The sequence below is a fragment of the Hypanus sabinus genome, chromosome 15, assembly GCF_030144855.1.
Source record: "Hypanus sabinus isolate sHypSab1 chromosome 15, sHypSab1.hap1, whole genome shotgun sequence".
Taxonomy (NCBI): Eukaryota; Metazoa; Chordata; class Chondrichthyes; order Myliobatiformes; family Dasyatidae; genus Hypanus; species Hypanus sabinus.
Window position 1 is genome coordinate 27,155,909 of NC_082720.1, and position 20,202 is coordinate 27,176,110.

General features: G+C 35.2%; 1 protein-coding gene across 3 annotated transcripts in view; it reads right to left on the minus strand.

The window, feature by feature from the left end:
* Positions 1-20,202, minus strand: part of ctnna1 (catenin (cadherin-associated protein), alpha 1) — a 113,582-nt gene that overhangs the window by 21,749 nt on the left and 71,631 nt on the right. For all 3 annotated transcript variants that reach the window (XM_059990139.1, XM_059990140.1, XM_059990138.1), the window contains 2 exons: positions 3,855-3,935; positions 164-316 (listed from right to left, as the gene is read on the minus strand). In XM_059990139.1, coding sequence (XP_059846122.1) covers positions 164-316; positions 3,855-3,935 — 234 coding nt within the window. The remainder of the gene's footprint in view (positions 1-163; positions 317-3,854; positions 3,936-20,202) is intronic.

Here is a 20,202-nt window from a genome sequence, read left to right on the forward strand (position 1 = left end):
GATAAGAAAACATAGTCAAGTAACTCTGTTTAAAAAGGGCAATATTTCTTGCCTCCCTCAACCCACCAGATAGGTGTTATTTGCACAGAATAATGGAACACCGAAATATTAGCAATCAGAATGTTGTTATGCTTGATTAAGCAATGATGAAAAGTGCACTTACCTCAACTAGTTTGCTGGCGTGGTCACGGAATACTTGAGCATATTCTTTCACTTCTTTCTCATTGCCATTCTTGGCTGCTTCAATCAAAACTAGAAGAGGTACATTGGTCTCCAAGAAAGAGTCTGATACATGATCCATGACAGCTTTCCTAAGCTGTTAAAATAGTTGAAATCAAACAATGCAAATACGGCAGCAGTACTTGCCTTTTAAGTAAGCATGCATTGCATTCAAGTTTAATTAACTAAAGATATATCAGGTTTGTGCAGTTAAATCCTTATATTTATAAGCAGATTGGATATTGCATTTATACTTTCCAGCCGTCAAAATGTCGATAAAGAGTTACTTGTTTAATTTTGTTTCTTCCTTGCAAAGAATTATAAAAAATGCAATGTGTGCCAGAATGGTTTCCCAGTATCAGCTTCCTCAGCTCCCAATGTTTTACTGCTTGAGCCTTTTTCGAGCAGTGTTAAAAAGATGCTCTCTATGATCATAGACGATCAGCAAAATTTCCTCATCAGTTTTGGCCACAAATTTAATCCAGTTAAGATGGCCTTTATTCCTGTCACAGAGCATCTATTATGTATCCTAAGTTAGTAAGAATTCAATGACTTCCTGCCACAATTCAGTGGAAAACAAAAAGCAAACTCACTATACTCACAGACCTTCCGCAGTACACATCAGCAACAATCAAGGAAAATAATCACTGTAGTGACATGGAAGACTAAGCAAACACATCTGATTTTCCCCCCACTAAAATCAACGTTTACTTGGATTTATAGCAGTTACTTCTAATTTTTAAAATAGCAATTGCACACTATGTGGTTGATCCTGAATACAAGCCAAATGTGCTTAATGTGGATCTATATGGAATTGTTTTATATGGTAACGTCATTTAACTTGGAAATTGCAGTATACTGTATAAAATATGGTATAACAGATATAGTCAGGGAACTGGAAGAATATAAGAAATACAGTTAACATATCAGATGGATATTATAAACAGTATAAAAAGATCTCAGGATTTATTTGTAGAAATAATATTTCAAAAAATGCCAATATCAGTGATAAGTTCTTAAATTACATGCATACCAATTCCTTGAGAATTGGCAAACAGATAAAGGACCAAGGACAAGAGACAAATAAAACAAAACTCATGGCTGGAAAGGAACTTGTAGCAAAAATGTGAGTTATAAGCTTTACAAAATGAACAAAAGGTAATAGCAAAAAAAGTCACATAACAGTATCTTTTGTAAGTACTTGATAGATAAGATAGAAGTCAGAAAATTGTTTCTATTAGTAGGTGAGACTAGAAATGGGGGACATTGCCTCAAGATTCAGGGGAGAAGATTTAGGACGGAGATGAGGAGAAACTGTTTTTCCCCCAGACAGTGGTGAATCTGCAGAATTCTCTGCCCAGGGAAGCAGTTGAGGCTTCTTCACTAAATATATTTAAGAAAGATTTTTACTAGAAAAGGAATTAAAGGTTATGGAGAAAAAGAACGCAGATGGAGCTGAGTTTATGGACAGATCAGCCATGATCTTATTGAATGGCGGGGCAGGCTCGATGGGCTGGATGGCCTACTCCTGCTCCTATTTCTTATGTTCTTATGATAGAAGTCAAAGCACAGTCAAGGATGTGAAATCACAAAATGGAAGATTTAAGAATGAAGAAATAGTAAAAGATGCATTTCTGACAAGTTTTAAATGATATATTAAGTGGATTAGTAGTGTTCTCCCAAGAGGTACACATAAAACGTAATGAAAATTAGACTATAAAGCGATCTAAATGTATGATTCTATCAGTAGGATACCCCGGCCTGTTGTTTAATTCGCCCAAGTGAGATTAGTTTATTTGGCTTTTCGGGGACAAATGACTTGGGAACAACTTGGCTGTATCCAGCTTCATGCTAGCTAAGAACTTTGTTTTATTAAAACTCACTTTAACATGCTGGTTTTGATACGACTGAATATTTTGCTAGCTCCCTATAGAAGACTCAAGTCAACCACACAGCTGAGAGACTAAACTTTTATTGAGGACATAAAGAACATTTTTAAAAATAACAAGGCATTTTTACTCAGACTGTGTCATTCTTTTTCCAATATTGGTGAGCATCAAGTTCTAGCAAAAAATAAAATGAAGTTCTTCGAAACAAACAAATTGCTCTATTAACTTAATAATCTAATATTTGTAAGATCTGAGGTTCCGCCACTACTTATTTAACAGGCAGGCTATATTTTCAATTCAATTAACAAGATATTGAATTGACAAGTAATGAAAGCCTATTACTCTATAATAGAGCTAAAATTATATAATAGGTTATTAAAGGAACATCCATAAAGGGCATCACTTAGTGCATGCAATTATTGAAAGTCTTTTTTTTTTGTTTACTATTAATTGAAGTATTGTTTTTTGTATGAAATACCAATTTAGAAACTTTTTTTTCCAAGAAAAAATCACTATCATTCCAGATTTCAAAAAATAATGGCAAGAAAAGCAAGGTGACAAATAGTTTGGGGTGCTATGGTGGCATAGCAGTTAGCAAGATGCTATAACGGTTCGGGACTTCAGAGTTTGGAGTTCAATTCTGACATCACCTATCTGTCCTCCCTTTGGAATCCAGGTGCTCCAGTTTCCTCCCATAGTCCAAAGGTGCACTGGTTAGTAAGTTAATTAGTCAATGTAAATTGTCCTATGATTAAACTTGGGTTAAAGTAGAGTTTAAAGGCTGAAAGGCCTATTCTGCGATCTATTTCAGTAAATAAATAAACATACTGAATTTCATATTTAGAGGCAGCTTCCAGGTTAAGAATGCCCAACTTACAGACCTTCCTACATATGAATTAGCTCTCATAATATTAAATTCAAATGTTTGAAATACAGACATACATTCAGTCTAAGTCTTGTGCTATCCACAACAATACTTTAGAAGTATATGTACCATATTAACTGACTGTTTTTCTGTATTCTGACTTATGGACAAAATTGATTTATGGATGTTCATTACCTGGGGACAGCCTGTATTTTAAAGACCTTAAATTAAAAACTATAATACATAAGCAAGACATTTAAACTGACATAACTATTTTCTATTTTGGATATTCACTAAATTACAAATTTTAAGTGTATTCAAATACAGAAACGTCAGAAGTCTTTTAACACTTTAAGTCCAGCCTGTAAATAAATTTTCAATTGCCAACTTTTGATCGTGGCCCCAAGAAAGCAAGCTTCAACAGCTTTACTTGATATCTGTACAAAAATGAACTGAGATCTATCTAAGATATTTTTTAAAATGTTTCAGTGCATTCTCATTCTAGGCACCGACACAAAATAATTTGGACCCTGCCTTGGTCACAAGACCTCTATTTGTATTGGATAATGAGGATGCCCAAATTCAGGAGCTGACCTCAATAAAATTGTCCATAAGGGGATAGAAACTTGCCCCATGGGTACTTAAGACACATAGTTCATTTACAATGTCCACAACGGATTTTAATAACTACAGAATCCATAGGTGATCAGTTTAACATTGATTAGTCATGCTACTGCAAATTAATTTAACGGAACTTCAGCTAGATTCATTTTGTGTGCAATGGGCTTACTTTTAAGGCTTCATTTGAAAAAGAACTATGTTATACCTATTTGAATGTTAAGAAAGTCCTTCTTAATGGCTACTTCCCAAATTTACCATACCTGTCTACGCAAGTCCCTTGTCTTTTTGGTCATTTTGTCAATTGCAGCATTGAGTGCATCACCCCTTTCTTTTCGACCAGCCTGCAATGAAAATGAAGTTTAATGCAGTAAATTCAATGGAAGAAGTACCTGCTTGAGAGAAAGCATCTGCAACTATAAATATCACAAGCAGTAACGGATCAGTACTTTTATACTTGTAAACATTTTGAAAAAGGATAATCCAGAATCGGTTTCTTAAACTGCTAATAATGCAGTTAAAATAGTACATTTTAAACATTAAAAAATTAGATAAGACACTGCAGATGATCTTTTTTCAAATTACATAAATTTCAATGGAAAGCCTTTAACTTCATCCTCCACACTTGCACCCTTGCAATAAATTAAGTTTTAATAACAACTGAACATGCCCTTAGATAATCAAAGAATTCAGCCATTCAGAAAAATACTTCTATAATCTTATTAGCGTGGTTATGATGTACTAAGCAAAGATCAGCCATCCTCTTCCTGGCACTTTTATCTTACAGTATCCAAACCTTTATAGTTATAATTAACAAATGTACTGAACAAAATATTTTTTCTTCTATGCACCTTAGCATTACTTACTGCTTTATACACATGCATTAATCAATATGCCTACTGAATTTATGCAATTACTCTGAGGTCATCCAGCTGAGGAAAGCACTTGCCTGCCTGTTTGGAAATCTGCTTATATTGTAATTGTAACCCATTCCCATACAGAAACTAGCCTCAGTTTCATTAAAAATATATCTGTACAAACAGAACACAAATTGCACCACAGATAATCTAATATTAATACACCACTTGAAGAAATTGCATTGGTACTCATTACTCAACCTAAAAATGTAATCAAGTTTAAAACTTAGAATTGAGAAATCCAGTTTTTAAAATCTCACTAGTTTTGAGCATTGTTTGACAATTTATTCAGCATAAACTATATAAAATTATAATCAACAGCAAAAGCTTCAATAAAGTTCCAAATATGCCAAAGCAAAGTTGTGCCAGAAAAGTACAGTCCTATCAGTCTGGGGGGTGGGGGGAAGCCTTTCAACCAAAGGTCATGTTCCAAATCAAAATATTCTTACAAAAGTAATACACACAATGCTAAAAAAAAAATTCATTATTTAGTCTGTATAATACAGAATTAAAACACCAGCTCCTCCCCCCCAAATTATGAACTATGTTTTCTGACATAAACTGTATAACTATATTCAAGCAAAGATAGGATAAGGACATGACAACACAAAACAAGATGCTGGGATTTCATACTCCCAACAATTCCAAATGCGCATTAATAGTGTCTTGATTGGCACTGTGCCTAAATCGAACTGAAAAAACACATTTGAAAACTTTACTATACAATGATGTGTGCATACAGATAACAACAATAAAAAACTGTAGACCCCTTAGCATGGATTGGCTGTTACTAAGATTACAGTTTTTTTAAAATCTCACTGCAATTTTCCTGCAGGAATTCCATATTCTTTAATATACTTTATTTGTTCAAAAATGTACATCAATTCTTGTTTTGAACATACTCACGGAATGGGCTTACAAAGCCTGCTTGGGTAATGGATTTCAGAAGATTTCCCTACTCTGTGAATGTGAAATCATGAATTGCTGACAGTTCTAGACTGCAGCCAGCCTGGGTAAACATCATTCCTTCATCCGTTTCAGCAACATTTTTGCACATTTCACTGAAATCACATCTCATTCTTTTATTCATGAGAACACAGGCAATTCTTGCCTTATTTCAGAAATCAATCCACCAGAAATGAAAACAATGAACACAAAATTAAGATAATAAACCCCAATGAAATTAGGTGTCCTTTTCTCTCCAATTTACTTAGTCCAGAATTGTGTAGTGTACTTAAAAATGTACTTTGTTCTGTATTAATGAAAGGACACAATCAATTTTGTGCAGTAGGCTTGTAAGATGCACATTTAAAGTTTATAAAAAACTTCATTAGTTGTAACCTATCTAGTACAATACAATTTCACAGAAGGAAAACAAGCACATTTACAACAGAAATTCACTGAGGTAGATGGTGTATTATTGTAGCAGCTATGTGTTTAATAGAAATTTGAAATAGAATTCCTGCCAACAGTTTCAAGTTATAGATATGCTACAGAGAAAAGAACTCTCCTAATGTAAGAAGGGAAAATCTTGTATAAGCTTTCTTCACCATTCTTGTGCTCCTCCTAGTGGCAGCAGCATTGGAATATATAGACTTTGTCTTTTAATACAGGAATACAGAGGATTCGGGTTAATTGGAACACATCGGGACCAGTACATTTTGACCCAATTAAGCAGCTGCCCCTATTGGCCAAAATTTCATGGAACAGTTTAAAAAGGTAAAAAAAGACAAACTGACAAATTATGCACAGGTGCTCTCCCCTTTACAAAGGTAGAGTGTTCCTATGAAACCTTTCTTAAGCCAAAATGATGTAAAATGAAGAAACATTAATTTATACGGGAAAAATTTTAGTAAAAGCGAAAATTCTCTTTGTAATGTGAAAACAGGTTACTAACGTAGGTCTTTTGTAAAAAGCAAAGTGGCGTAAAGCGAGCATTCGTAAAGCGGGGGACGCCTGTATTTAAATGAAATACAGAACAAATTAGAACACTACCAATAGTCCTACAATACCATAAAACTGAATTAGTTCCTAATAGTTATTGACAGAGGAACTCATCCAGTGTATGTGATGAACAAAATCAATACAGAAATCTAGTGCAGGTAATGAAATGCCTTCATACAAGATATTAACGATTGCATCCTCCAAATCTTCATTTTCATTGAAACTTTCAAGATAATTGTCAATATCTTTAAATTCCTCGTAGTTTCTAAATTATGGAAGTGGTGAAATCATTTCATTTTCACTCCTGGCCATTTCTGGCATTTCTAAGCCTGAATGCTTAAAACTGCAGTGAGCAAAACAGCTCAGAATTATCTTACTGGTCATATCTCACCAACTATCAATGATAAAAATCACTACTCTTTGAAAACAAACACATACAACTGATGCTATTTAAAAACTGTTCGCTCTAAGAACAGTGTAACGTCTAATGACCCAAATTAAGCGGCATTGTCCCAAATAAACAAAGGGAATCCTGGCTATTTTCTCTAATAGTTTTTGATCTTTAAGAGTTGCTCCAAATAAATGGATTATTCGATGGCCTAATGAACTGGAATCAACTGTACTTAAAAATCAGTGGCTTGAAGGAGTTAAAAGGAGGGGGAAATAATAGTTTTAAGTCTTAAACATTCATAATCAAAAACTTCTAAAATAACTCCCACGTTTATCTTTCCATGTACCTTTCCACATGAAACAATGAGGGTTATTAGAATTTATGATTTTGCATGTGCTGAGGGTGGCATGCTGAATTTTATTCATGAGACTCAGCCAATGTGATACTTCACAAGACAAAAAGTTTGGCTTACTACTAAAAACATGACTCACAAAAGTTGCCCATTGCGAACTGCATCCACTGGGAACAACATAAAGGATACTCATGTATATTCAAAGTAGGGCTTCAATGAGCTAGTTACACAGAACGTGAAAATGTTGTGAATGAAGTTCAGCATAATAGTATTCATCTTCTTAAGCAGTCCCTTGGGTTCAAGAGCAACTTGTTTCTATTCTAAGCCTGTGGATTTTGATATAGATGATGAGGCCAATGTGGGTCTGTGACTCTGCAAGTATGGTAGGAGATTTTCGTTTGGGCAGGCAGATGGGTAGTTTGGGAGGTGGCATGCCACTTCTGATCTTTATCAAGCCTTCTGTGCACTCTCTTCTACTCCAAACTAATGGATTTGTTCTCAATGACATTCCAAATAGATTTTAAGCAACAATTGGGCAAGTATTCACTGAAAATCAATGGGAATGTTACATTTTCCAGGAAGGTTTTGAGAACATCATTGAATTTTTTTCTGTGTCTTGCCATGATGAACACAATTTAACATATCATGCCTTATCTGGAAGGTTAGTGTTGGCGAGACTCACCTGATGTTAGGTCACTCATCCTGCCGATTCATTTGGGAAAATTTTGCAAGAACAGTGGTCCCTGCCAAAGGTACAGGATTGCCTGATTTAGATAGTCCACATATTAGAAGCATAAAAGAGACCAGGACTAATGCCCTACAGACATTGTGCTTAGTCCTGTATTACAGGCCTTATTCTTCACTCTTGTAGCAGCCAGGCTGTGGCTTTTCTACCCCATATACCTCAGGTGGACAGCTATTGTGAATTATTACTATCAAAGTCTGCCTTCATAAACAACTATCAGACCCTGTTGTCCGCATCTTTCAAGGCCTCATCACGGCCCATCCCTCACTGCATAGTTACATAGCAAGGGCCCTTGGTAGATGACCTTCGCTCTGGAGAAGTGCAAGGCGCAAATTATAAATGATGGCTTGAATGTTGTCATCTGAACAACTACATCTGCAAGTGCTGTCTGCATACTGCAGCTCAATAATTAAAGTTGGTTATAGAGGAGGGGGGAGCCAATGTGGGTTGAACAGTATTCATGGTCCAGCACAAGCAAATTCAATTCAAATAGCAGAAGGAAAACTGCACATCAAACTTTCTATAACCCTGTCGCCTAACTCCATATCACATCACCTTAAAACCCACCAAAGTAGAACAAAAGCAAGCAATCCTCCCTTTCTAGAGACAGCAATACAGTGAGAAAGAGACAGAAGAGCGTTGGGGTAAATGATGCAGCCTTTCTTGATGTTCATCTGCAGATTGGGTCTCCTAAAATCATAGCTTACATGCCATTTTGAGGGAGAAGCAAAATGGAGACTAATTTTCATAAACAGCCAAGTTTGAGAAGGATGTTCCATAATCATTTTTATTTGCAAGTTTTACACTATATATCCAATTATCCAAACTCATTGTGATAATGTTGTACCCTCCGTTTTTCAGGGGAGAATTGAGGGTGTAAATTGTATCGATTGTATTTCTAGATGGATAGAATTCACATTGCAATTTGACATGCAATCTTCATCTATTGGGAAAGTAATGGTGGATGATTCTAACGATGAATTTATGTGCTGCAGATAGAAGAAAAACTCCTCCAGAGTTACTACAATTGCATCTTCCTTCTTTCTTGAAGATGGCTACAATTACATTGTCTGTGGATGAATAACCACATTCCTAGATATAGAAAAGATTATGAATTTATGGCTGAAATTTTTATGAAGTTGTAGAACTTCAGCAGCAATACTGTGTTCCTTAGGAGTTTTGCTCTTCACTGGCCAATAGTCTTTTCAAATTCATGTCAGTTAAGGATGGAGAATAAGTTGCACTAGATAGTTTGCTGTGAAATAGACTCAAGATTGCTCAGATCAAGTAAAGAACCACTGCTTAGGATTTGTTCAAAGTGCTTCGTTGAGCAGACACTAATCACCTCTGATTTTGGTAAGGTATTCCCCATTCATAGTTCTTAGCACATTGGGCCTCAGATGTCAGATTGTAGTTGGTCTTGAAGAATCCATGTGTGTCTTGTTAAACAGCAAGCTTCTACCCAAAGAACATCTTGTATTTCCAACTCATTAGCTGTTTGATCTGAACATTATCAAACCAGTATTGATAGAGTGGCCATATGAGCTAATTATGGTAGACTTCAAGGTAGTCTGAAATCAGAGGCCCTCAGTAGTTAGCACTGCATTTCTAAGCTCATAATCCACGAGCAATATAAATGTAACTGCTGGAAGCTACTTATTGATATTTTAAATCAATAGATTTTAGAACATACTTAAAGAAGAATAAGGCTTAGCTAATAAATATTCAGGTAACTATTGCCACACAAAGGCTGATATGGCCAGTTAATACCACATTCAAGCAAATATTGGTGTATACCAGCACCTGATATATAAAGACACAATTATAATTTGCAAGAAAATATTTGTCCACACCAGAAACAATTACATTTCCAGTAGTTTAAGGTAAAACCAGTACCAATTGGTTCAGTGAATTTTACATTTTTGAAAGTCAACAGCAATGGCAATTGAGACTTAGAAAGGACAGTAATAATAGAATGGAATCAACCCATCTAACAACATGAAAAGCTGTCAGATATGCAAATTTAGCAATCTTGGAATTCCCAAAGGAATTGCTGTTGCTAAATCAAAGCAGAACTCAACTTCAATGTGCCTGTTGTCAGCACTGGCATTATATAACCAACTAAGCAGCCAGATCTGGACTACCAAGCAAAAATGGCACCAATGAAACTCAGTAAAAGCCTGTATATTCTAGATAGACTGCAACTGAAGCATGAATATGCAGCTAGGAAAACTACTCCAACTTTGCAAAGATCCTCAAGAATCTCTTTTGGAATGGTCTTTTGCTGGCTCAAAGTCATGACTAAAAGTATTATGCTAAAAGGAGAAATTTGAATATCTGCCCTAAAAACATACTGTACGTAGGAACGCCACCTTCAGTTAGAGCCAAATAACCAACATGCCCAATTACAATCTCAGATTATGCGAAAACCTGTCAACACCCTTCTCCAGACACTTTATAACATTGATATAACCACAGATACCTACTGCGTTGCCAGAAATCATCATGAAAAATAAAGCTACAGACATTAGTTACTAATATGACAACTTTGTAAAAAGCATTCCAAATTAAGGGCAAGTGACCTGTTGATCAGATTCCCCCAGGAAAGGGCGAGACCAATCTAATTTCTAATCCAATCTGGCTATCAAACTCAATTCTTTGTTATTTTTAATCAAGCCAGCAAGGTGTCAAAATAGCTATAGACAATACAAATGACACTTCCGCATCCAACAGTGCAATGGAACTAAAATTCTGGTTGCAGTCCATAAAATGCATGCTATGCTCAACAGTGAGAATACCTAGCTAAAACCACAGGGTTAAATACACTTGTGTCACAACTCCAAGGACATGGGATCAATTCTAACTTTGGGTATTGCCTGTGTGGAAGCTGCATATTCTCTGTACGACTGAGCGTTTTTGCCAGGTGTCCAGTTTCTTCCCACTTCTGGTAGATTAAAAGGATACTGTAAATTACCTTTTAATTTAATTAAGAGACAAAAGAATCAAAGAGGAGTTGATGTGCATGTGAGACACAAATCTGCAAAAGAAAGAGGGAAAAGGACTGCTCAGCTGGGAACTGGCATGAACTCAATAGGCTAAATAGACCTCTTATGTGTTTCATGCCACATGAGAAAGAACCGTGCAACACATTGGGCACTTTGTGCAAGTTGAATTCAAATTCCACATTTTTACTGACAACTACTGCAAATAAAAGAAAACTGACATATATAATTTCTACAAAACAGATTACAGAGATAAGTTGTTGCCAGTTTACAGAATAAAGCACAACATTAAATGCCAAACATAAAACAGTTAAAATTTTACTTTTAATTGTAGAATAAAAGAATATTTAATTATTTTAAGTACTGTAGGACAAAGAAATCAGAATTTTCTTTGTCTTCTATGTCTGTGCCATCCAGGTCTACAGTCCAATTTCACTTCACACTTTCCGGTTCAATTATCTGAAGATGACTATTTTTCAGGTGCTCATTTCAAATTTATCAGTCCACAGAAGTATCAAAGTGGTTTCACAAACCTTTGAGCTTTAAATGAACGAGCAACGAAAATATTCTTTGCTGTCTGGACCAATTCCTGTAAGCCGATATTTCTACATTGGTTAATATTCTTAATTAGTACCCACTTTCGATTAAATAGATTTCATTCCAGTTTCTCCTCCCCTTTATCATAAAATACAAGTTTGCGACAAAATAATCCAAATTTCCACTAAAAATCTTAAGCAGTTAATATAACAATTACCAGAAGTCATCATAATTTCTATTTTGTTACTTTATAAGCACTCTCATTCTTATAATTGAGTAAACTATTTGGTTACTAAGATGTTTGGTACTTATTTCACGGACAAGGATGATTTATGGATTCTAGGGATTATGAATTCTAAAGATGGTTTAAAACAAACTATGAGGTATTTGGCCAGGAAAGCATTAAAACTTCAAATTTCAGTTCTAATGCGTAATCTGCACAGTAATCCATTTATGGCTCAGTATCACAAAAGTAACTTCTAATCAGTCTTTTCTTCTTTCTAAATCCAGATCCAATTTTTTAAAAATCCCATATTTACCAAGGTAAATCTAGCAACAAGTACTATTTTAAGCTGAAAAAATAAGAATTAGTGCTCCATGGCCCCAATGTATGGAAGAAATTGTCCACTCAAAAATGTTTTATGGTATCTAGATCAGAAAAAATAGTGCAATTCCTTTACTGTCTCTTCTGACACACTTTATGTGAAGTGGTTACAGTAAAGACAATACATACATAATTGTTATTAACAAACATGTAAAATATTGTCATTCAAATAAACAGTTCAAGCTTCTGTAACACACACAAAATGGTGGAGAAACTCAGTAGGTCAGGTCTTCAAATAATTAACGAAAAGTTGTAAATCAACACCTTATTAAATATATTGTTTTTTTTCCATAAAGGCAAAAAACCTTTTGTTAAAAATGTCTACTTTTAGAACTTAGCTCTAAAAGTTCTGACAGAATTTCAGTGCAGCGAGATATTCCAGAAACCAAACTGAACAATACTTGATATCTAGTTAAACTTAAAAATTTGTTGATAATGTTCAAGTCATTTCAGGAATGTCTGTCCCAAAGGTAACATACCGAGTCAAAATTTTTAATAAACAGAGGGAATATCATGGATAAAGTTTTCATAAATGCACAAGGAAAAGTTAGACTAAAAAAAGTTCAGCATTATAATTTAGGAAGCTGAAACTGAGCAAATTTTAATCCATAGGGTTTTGTGGAGTTCAGTGAGTTTTTTTTAAACCACTCAGAGGAATCAGAAAACTTTCCAACAGATTGAAAATATACAGCATCAGTTAAAATATATAACTAGACATTTGGCACATTTCAATTTATAAGATCATGGTATGCTTACTGTAGTTTTTGTGTTCAATAAATGACAAGTGGATATTACGTATTAGATACCAGTTCCAGAATTATTAGAAAATTGAGTAGTTTGAAAAGGGCGGTTCAAACTGAAAACAAAATCACGTTTTAGCTACTGGTGTTATTTCACTTTTTCATTTATACTCAGCTTATTTGAGTGATTTGGATCTATGGCCTTTTTAGTTATTCCCACTGCAATACAAAAATTAAATTAGTATTGGCATGATGTAACTGTCCCATAGCATAGGATATCCCTAAGTAGCTTGCTTCATACCCCAAGCTATTACTACACAGTGGCTTCTTATGGTTAAGTGATCTCACTAATATTGATCTTCAAGTAATGCAGCAAAGCCATGAACAAAGATTAAAAATAATGATTGTAACTTTCCAACCACTCATTTTCACCAATGCTATTGAAATCTAAGTGAAAACTGGAAATCCTCTAAACATTCAGAAGGTTGAAATGATCTTGTGATTTAAAAGTGAGCAGAGTTCACTTTATTCTATCTAACTTTCCTCAGCTCCCAACTTTTTTTTTTAAAACTTAGTTCTCATTTTCCTGTTCACATAATCCCCTCCATCTATCCTCACATCACGAACAGTAACTAGCAGCTTAGCAATGTTTACTACACATAAAAAAGAAAATGAAAAAAATACCAAAGCATCAGGTGTTTACCCTTCCAACCGCTGATGACACCTTCAACAGGGAGCACTTCAAGAAGGCGGCATCTTTCATTAAGGACCCTCGCTATCCAAGATATGTCCTTTTGTTCCTACCATCAGGGAGGAGGTACAGAAGCCTGAAGACCCATATGCAACAATTTAAGAACAGCTTTTTCTTCTCCATCAACAGATTTCTGAATGGTTAACAAATCCATAAACAAAAACTTAATTATTCCTTTGTTTTGCACTATTTTGCAATTTTATGTCTTGCACTATACTGCTACCATAGTTTTATGTCAAATAATCAGTGATAATTAACTAGGTTCAGATGCTTAGATTGACACACACATTGGAGCTATTTTGATTAAGGCACAATTCAAATCATCTGTATACACATTAGAGTTTTAATGTTTGATACAATACTAATTATTACAATCATGAATTTGATTTGGTTCACATTAAACCATCCTGATTGTTACTGAAGTAAAACCACACAAGGTGTTATATAAAGATGCCACATTGTCTTGCTCAGTAACATACAACATTAAAAAAGCCTTATAAAACACTCCAAAATCTTCTTCATCTGAAAAAGTTATGAACATTACATACGCTGGCTGAATGAGAATCCTCTACTACTTAGCAATGTATAACTCTTAAATCAGAAGCAAAATACCAAGAAAATAAAAAGTGCGAACAATTTTAACTATGATTCATAGGCAGGGCTGGAGAAAGCATTGAATTGCATAAGATAACTTTGACCCAGTCCAAAGTTGAGATTCATGTTATGCATCTCTAAAGCATGGATTTACTTTTTTGATATTATTGAAATAGCTTTCTGCAAAAGCCAAAATAAGTAAATGAGGTGAAGTGTCTATTTTGTGACTGCTTCCTCTGGTAAAAATAGATTCAGATAAATATATAAAAGACAAACCTTCTTCCTTTAGCAAATGGTAATACTAATGAGCTTTGGACAAATTTTACATTGCCCAATTTCTCCCCTCCACGCCCCCAAATGGGAGTTCTGAAGAATCAAATTTCTTAAGATACAACAAAAATCAAGCAATTTGTCCCTTTTTTATGTAATAAACATTCTCAAGTTCTACTATGTAACTAGCTTTGATATTGATTAAACTGCATAGAGCTTTGCACCAGCACCACTGGGATCATACATTTAACTCTGATGATGTCAAATCAGGTGCATAATATTCTCCAAGTGCTAATGCTATTATAAATTGTTTAACATTCCTCAAGACTATACCAAAAGATGAGCACAGCAAAAGGAGGACAGGATACTGGGCAGTAATTCAATAGATGTTGAAAAAGCCTCAGGTGACATTTATGCTCAAGAATGACAACTATAGAATTCCACTTTATAAAATTATCTAAAAGATGAATCATGCAGTAACTTACCCTACATAATTTTAGTTTTAGTAACTATTGAAAACATTGGCCACAATAACTGGCCTTCAAAGTATTATTGGTAAGCTTCAGAAGGCAGCACTGAGACAGTTTTTCTTCATTATACACAGAACACAGTAGACTATTTCTACAAGACATTGTCAAGAGTTTGACAGATATTTAATACTGCATAGCTTTAAGAAAACATCAATGAAAAACAGATTTTTGTCAAGCACCATTTTTAACCACAGTAACCCAGACCCATCTTTTGTTTCGGCCAGTGTTTATTAGGTTATTCAAGTATATGAACAAGATCTGTACAAGCACTATTCCTCTGGCATTAAATGCACAACTTTAGAACAATAAACCTTGTCTGTGATATCAGAGTTAATTGGAATGACATTAGTTGACGATGGGAACCTCAATAAGGAGGGATAGACCACTCTCTTAGCGTTTCTAGTCAAAATTAGCTGCAACTATTTTAACCCAGCTTTTGTCATTCATGTACTGGGTTCTATCATTGAAGGTTAGGATATGCTCCAATTTATTTACCCAGTAAGCAGATCTTTGATCCAAATTGCTGACTGTATCCTACATTCATTGTTTAACAACTTTATAGCTTTATGATGCTAAAGCTGGCACTATTTTTAGGCATATGGCTTTTGACATTCCCTTTTGTGTCCTCATTAAACCTAGGTTGTAGCTCTGGTTTCATGGTACTGGGCAAGTGGGGAATATGTTGGCCCAGGATGTTGCAGATTGCTCAGGAAAAATATTCTGCTCATGATGGCACGCAGCACCTCAGATGCCCACTTAAGTGGCAAGATCTGTTCTGAATTTAACATAAATGATAATGTTAACCCTAAGGAGGATCACAGAATTGAAACATTATTCTCCTTCCACAATGTTGTCTAATCAGCTACGTATTGCCAACATTTTCTTTTTATTTCAGATTTCCAACACACTTACATTGCTACCAATATACAGCCATTAGGCTCGAAGAACAGGAAATGAACAGATTTACTGTCTAACAAGGCAGTCATGGTTACCCTTGCTCTCACTTTCTATTCCACTAGACTCCTTATTAAATAGATCCTGCTCTGTAAGTTCTGGCACCCACCCCCATAAGGTCAACAGAACACACTGGTTCACTCTCTTTTCCTTCAACACCCATTCCTTTTCTCACAACACCTTCCTGTGCAACCACCGATGATGCAACATTTGCAGTTACTACTTTCCTCCTACTTTTCTGGTCATGAACACCATTCCAAGTAAAACAACGATTCATTTTTATTTCAGTTCAGCATATCACATTAAGGGCTTACAATGTATTATTGTAGTACATGAATGACCAAGTTCTCAAAAGCTGTCACTGTAATTCTCCAGTCTACTTCCACCTCTCACCTACGGCCTCCTCCATTTTTCCAATGAAGTTCAGCACAAGCTGAGGTTCACAATGATATTGGAAACATTACAAACTTCTTTCAACACTTAACTGAACAAATCAGCTATTCCAGATTTGTACCCACATTTTTAGGAATCATCTTCCATCCCTACTCTTCACATATCCAGTTGTTTCAGATTTCTTTCTTCTTACTCACATTGCTGCTAGGCGTTGTTTTGTAAGCCACGCTTAGCATCCCTAACAGCAGTTCCATCATCATGTCATTTAACCTCATATCCATAACCCTATCACTTACTTTCCTTCTCTATTTCCTGCCTTTATCCCTAAAATTTAAAACTTCTACTCTTTAACAATTCCTAGCTCTGATGAGAGGAGTGAAATAAAATGCTAGCATAAGTTTGCTCTCCACAGAAAATGACCTGCTGAAAATCTCCATTTTCACTTTGTAGGATCACACTCAGATTTTTGGACTGCAAGCAAATCCATGGTTTGAGTTATTATTCATGAAAATGGATTGGCAGCAAGCTGAAAGTATTGTCTACTCCTGCCCTTTTTCATATTCTTATGAACTGGATGCAAAAACTTTTGTTGCTGATTGTATAAAAAAATATAAGGAACATCAGGCAAATTGGCAAAGAAATATGGGTCTGAATCAGCATCGCTTTCTTTGGCAGACTGTCTTAATCATATTATTTGCTGTGAGATGCACCATTTGAACAAAGTGAACAAGCTGTGGCACTGGATGTAAAGTCCCAAAACATTCTAATTGAATGTGTTATAAAAGTTGTATTAAAAATAAGAAGTTACAAATGGATGTGGTGGCACTGCTGCCATTCAGCTCCAGTGACCTAGATTCGATTCTGATCTTGGCTATTTTCTACTTGTGACTGTGAGTTTCTCCAGGTGCTCTGGCTTCTTCAATTGCCAAATACATTCCAGCAAGTTAAACAGCTACTGATAATTTCCCCTAGTTCACTGATGCGAAGTGAATTGGGAATTGAAGAGTATATGGACGTGTTGAAATGGGACTGATGGGAACACTGAAAACCAGCATAGACTTAATGGGATAGTATGGATTAGAAAATATAAAATGTAAACTAGCAAGTATATCTAGATTTCATCCTCTACTTGACAAAATGACTGCAAGTGGCTAAGACTGAATATTTCAACCAAAATAACAAGTTCAGGTCATGTCACTTGTAATTCAGTTATCTTGATTGATCCCTTAACTCAGAATTAGATAAGAGCCCCTAATCAATTTAAGTAAAACTGCACCCAGACACCACTATGCACTTGTGCCAGAAAACAGAAGGCACCTACTTTTCAAGAGTATGTGCATATCCTAGATGTGAAATCACAAACACATGGGTGCAAAGATAAACTGCAAAATGTTCTGTCTTAGACTTTTAAACATAATTACTCTATAACCAATTACTACTTTTAACTAGAGCTCCAAGATGCAATGGCATTCTCAATGCAGCATTCATAAAGTTAACTGCTTACACAACCATCTGTCAGTGCAGTTGGCATTAAATGCTGCAAATGCCATCTTTCATATTTCTTTTTAATTCTTTTTTTGTGTTCTGTCCCAATGTAACTTTTGGTCAGTACTGCACTAGATACTTACTGCAGCACAGCATTGCTAACACTGCAAAGAATGACATTTTTAACTGGAACTCTGCATCTGAACTTTAAAAAAATATTTATAGGTCTTTCATTTCCCAAATCACTTAGTAGAAATTCATCTGAGATCAAATATACAAAAAATCCAATATGTAAGTATTATACCATAATCAATGAAACCAAATACCAGAAAAATACAAGTCTCAGATCCTTTATTAGTTTAATGCATGCTCTTGAAGACATATTCTATGCCACAATTGTAATTTCATACTAAGCTTAAAGGCCAATAATTTGAGAAACAAAATGGGAAATATTATTCACAAAGCTTCACAACTGAATTTTTTTTTCCAAACGAGTTTGTATACATTATTTATTGGCTGCCCAAATTCATGTTTTTTTACCCCCACAAACATTCACCTAATATCCCTCTGGAAGTATATCCAGTTTCAATTAAGCCTCCACAAAAGAAAGCAAGCCTGAATGCAGCACTACTCAACTGTGCTGTAAGATTATGTCTACAAGTGAATGGAATGTAACTTGAATCCATAACATTAAAATCTATTGGCAGGAATATTAGTATTAACACCAAAGTCTTTTCATTGGAAAATAAAAACAAATATTAATTCTGATGGGTTTTGGTTACATATAGCCATATCTGAAATTGACTAATGAGCACATGGACGGCAATGGAATGTATTCTGAGAACAAAACTCATGGCTTCATTAAATGTGGCATCCATCAGTAAGAGAACAGAAAAATTTCAATCTGCCACTTTCCCTTTTGGCATTAAATATAGAGCCCTATACATTTTTCCCTTTGGTTTTAAAGAGTGACCTTTGTTGAAAGTGAACTTGCAGACATTAGGGTGGGGCAAGATTAGGTTCAGCAGCATAGATGTTTACTGCTCCTCCTCCACATAGATATGATCACTTAAGATATTACAGGGCAATGTATCTGCAGAATTTTACAGTAGAAAAGCAGAAATGAAATGAGTGATGAAAGAAAGAGTGTTTTATCAGTTTTGCATTTGAAAATATAAACCACAATATGCAATTAATTGAAAGCAGACCTAAACATGCTAAGGAAAAGTATTACTCCAATTAAGATTACATTTCAATACAGATTTAAGTATGAATTAAAATCCTGTGTGGGGAGGAGGCATTTTATAGCTGTTCTGCCTTATTGTTTAAACCTAATGCCATATTAAGGTTACAGACAGAACTATCACTCATGAAATGCAGTGAAAATCCAAGTAAAGCAATTTAGATTCCTTCATTCAATCATCTTTACAGATCCTTTCATTTATCAGCATCTTTGTCTGATAGCAAACACAGTAATTAAAAAATAGAGACATCACATTACAGATTGTATTAAAATATTCAATTTTTGATTTGAATCAAGCAACTTGTACTTGAAAACGTTTTTATGACAGCTATATTACCTTTTTCTGAAGGTAAGCTAATTGTTTTTTAAGAGATTTTTTTGGTACAAGGCATTTACTGTAACATTAAGAATAAGCTATAATTTTACTGGTAAGCACAGAACTAGACAAATTATTTACAATACTTCCCCATTTTATTTATTAGTCATTTTCGATGCTTCAATGTCTGTTCATCCAATTTGCAGACTGCATGCAGCATGAAGCTCATCATCATGCTACTGAAAAGCCTGAAAACATTGCACGTCACAAGCTTACGCCAGCCTGCCACCAATCTGCAAGTCTGCGTTCTTGCAGCACCAGCACAGCATTCCGTTCCAAAGAGGCTTTCAGTCAATGTGTTCGCACCGCTAGCTAGTCTCTGCACAAGTACTTCATTACCATCAACAAGTTAAGGACAGGACCACCAGCTGTGCAGCCGAAGGTTTGGGCTTCAATTAACCAATTGAATGGACAAGAGAAGGAAATGTTTGTTTTCATTCACTCGCGAGAAAAATTACTATAGTCCTAAACCAGTGGAAATCAAAGGAGGGCAAGGGCAAAGCTTTGGGAGGAAACATTACAGCAGAGATAGGTGAAAAATTACTATGGCATTTTTTTCTTTTTGCTTCTAACTGGAGTACTCGCCATTGTCTTATGTGAAAGCAAATAGCAATCCTTTTGTATCGTGTCTTTTCAAAAGCTGCCTCTTCCACTGGAACTTCTTTCCAGCTCACTGCTCAAGTCGTCTCAACAGAAGGATAGTTGAATGCAGTCTCCAATGTGCAGAAGAGAATGGGTAAGTGTTTTCTTTTCAAATGAGATTTTCAAAACCTAGAAAGAAAG